This window comes from Octodon degus, unplaced genomic scaffold, assembly GCF_000260255.1.
Source record: "Octodon degus isolate 3935 unplaced genomic scaffold, OctDeg1.0 scaffold00067, whole genome shotgun sequence".
Taxonomy (NCBI): domain Eukaryota; kingdom Metazoa; phylum Chordata; class Mammalia; order Rodentia; family Octodontidae; genus Octodon; species Octodon degus.
The window spans coordinates 11,674,885-11,676,229 of NW_004524643.1; the positions used below are offsets into that span (position 1 = coordinate 11,674,885).

Below are 1,345 nucleotides of genomic sequence, written 5' to 3' on the forward strand. Positions count from 1 at the left end.
ATGGAGGCTGAGTTCCCCTTGCTCACCCATCTGGCTGGCTATGGTATATTGCCCTTTTTTGTTGCACCCTCTTTGTGGCTACCCCAGACATAGAAATGAGCTGACAGAGCTCCCACTAGGGGGCACTACAGTTCAGTTTGTTTTAAGAAAAAAGAGGCTTGAATTTCCTGGGAATTGTTTTCTTTTGGATTGTGGGACCAGAGATGGAGGGCGCTAGCTCAGCCCTCAGCCTGCCCTCAGGGATGGGCGGGGCATGTGGTGCGGGGAATCCAACCAAGGTTCCTGTGCTTTCCCAAGCTTGCCTAAGCAGGCACTTTAGACCTCTGAGCTATCTTGCCAGCCCCAGACACTTGAATTTCCTACCTTACCCACTCAAAATTGTGGGACTCAAAATTTGCCACCAAACTTTATTATGTGGATGTCCCCTTAGAAGCGTGCCAGAGGCAGCCAGAAAATCCTTGGGAGTCTGTTATAACGAACCACGCACCTGTCCCATCCTTTCATGGCCTCGCAGGCCCTTTTCAGTATTGGGATGTAGTATCTGTTCAGGTGAATCGTTGGGACAGAAGTGCAAATCCTCCTGCCCGTTCCCTCGGCCCTTACCTTGACCAGCTTCCCTCATGAATGACAACCAGCCTTGACCGTCAGCACCCAGGACTAGAAGGCAGACGAGGAGCACAACCGAAAGCTTCATCCTGCTGCAGGGTCAAGCAAACAACAAAGAATGATGCGTCTTGTTAGAGGTAATGTTTGCACAAGCTTGAATTCAGAAAATAAAACTCACTCAACTTTATATACAAACACACCGTGTGAGCACACACATAGGATTTTAGAGTAGAAATTTCCAGTCTCATTTACCTCATTAGATCCCAGAGGCTAAGAGATCACAAGGTAGACTATTGGTATAAGTCACTTTTTATTGATCGCCCAGCCCGTCACTCCTGTAAATGAAGCTTTCAATGAAACATTTACAGATTCTGTGACTGATGTACCTTCCAGAAATATGAGATATGCTTTAAAGAAATCCATAAATATCTGCAGAACTACAGCTCACTAAATTGACACAGAGGCACACCACAAAATCTACCCTTAAGAGTATTCACATACTCTTTGTGTGAATGAATGGTATGTGAAGAGTAGTAAATACCACTCTTTGGAAGAGTAGATGCAGGAAGGGCATGGAGAGAAGGAGGTAGAGCTCAAGGGTTCTGCTGCAGAGAGAGATGCTCCAAAGTGTACGTGTTGGAAGCTTCCACGGCTCACCTTGGGCTGTGTGATCCGCTGAGGTCGGATGAAGCTAGCTGCGTGTGCTGTGGGATGAGCAGGGGCAGGTAGGTCTATATAG

General features: G+C 47.1%; 1 protein-coding gene across 1 annotated transcript in view; it reads right to left on the reverse strand.

Annotated features, from left to right (window-relative positions):
• LOC111817694 (serum amyloid A-3 protein-like) overlaps positions 1 to 1,345 on the reverse strand; it is a 4,577-nt gene extending 3,232 nt beyond the window's left edge. Inside the window, exons 1-2 of the mRNA XM_023719343.1 lie at positions 1,264 to 1,345; positions 604 to 698 (exon numbers count right to left, since the gene is read on the reverse strand). Of these exons, the coding sequence (XP_023575111.1) occupies positions 604 to 694 (91 nt within the window). The 5' untranslated portion in view covers positions 695 to 698; positions 1,264 to 1,345. The remainder of the gene's footprint in view (positions 1 to 603; positions 699 to 1,263) is intronic.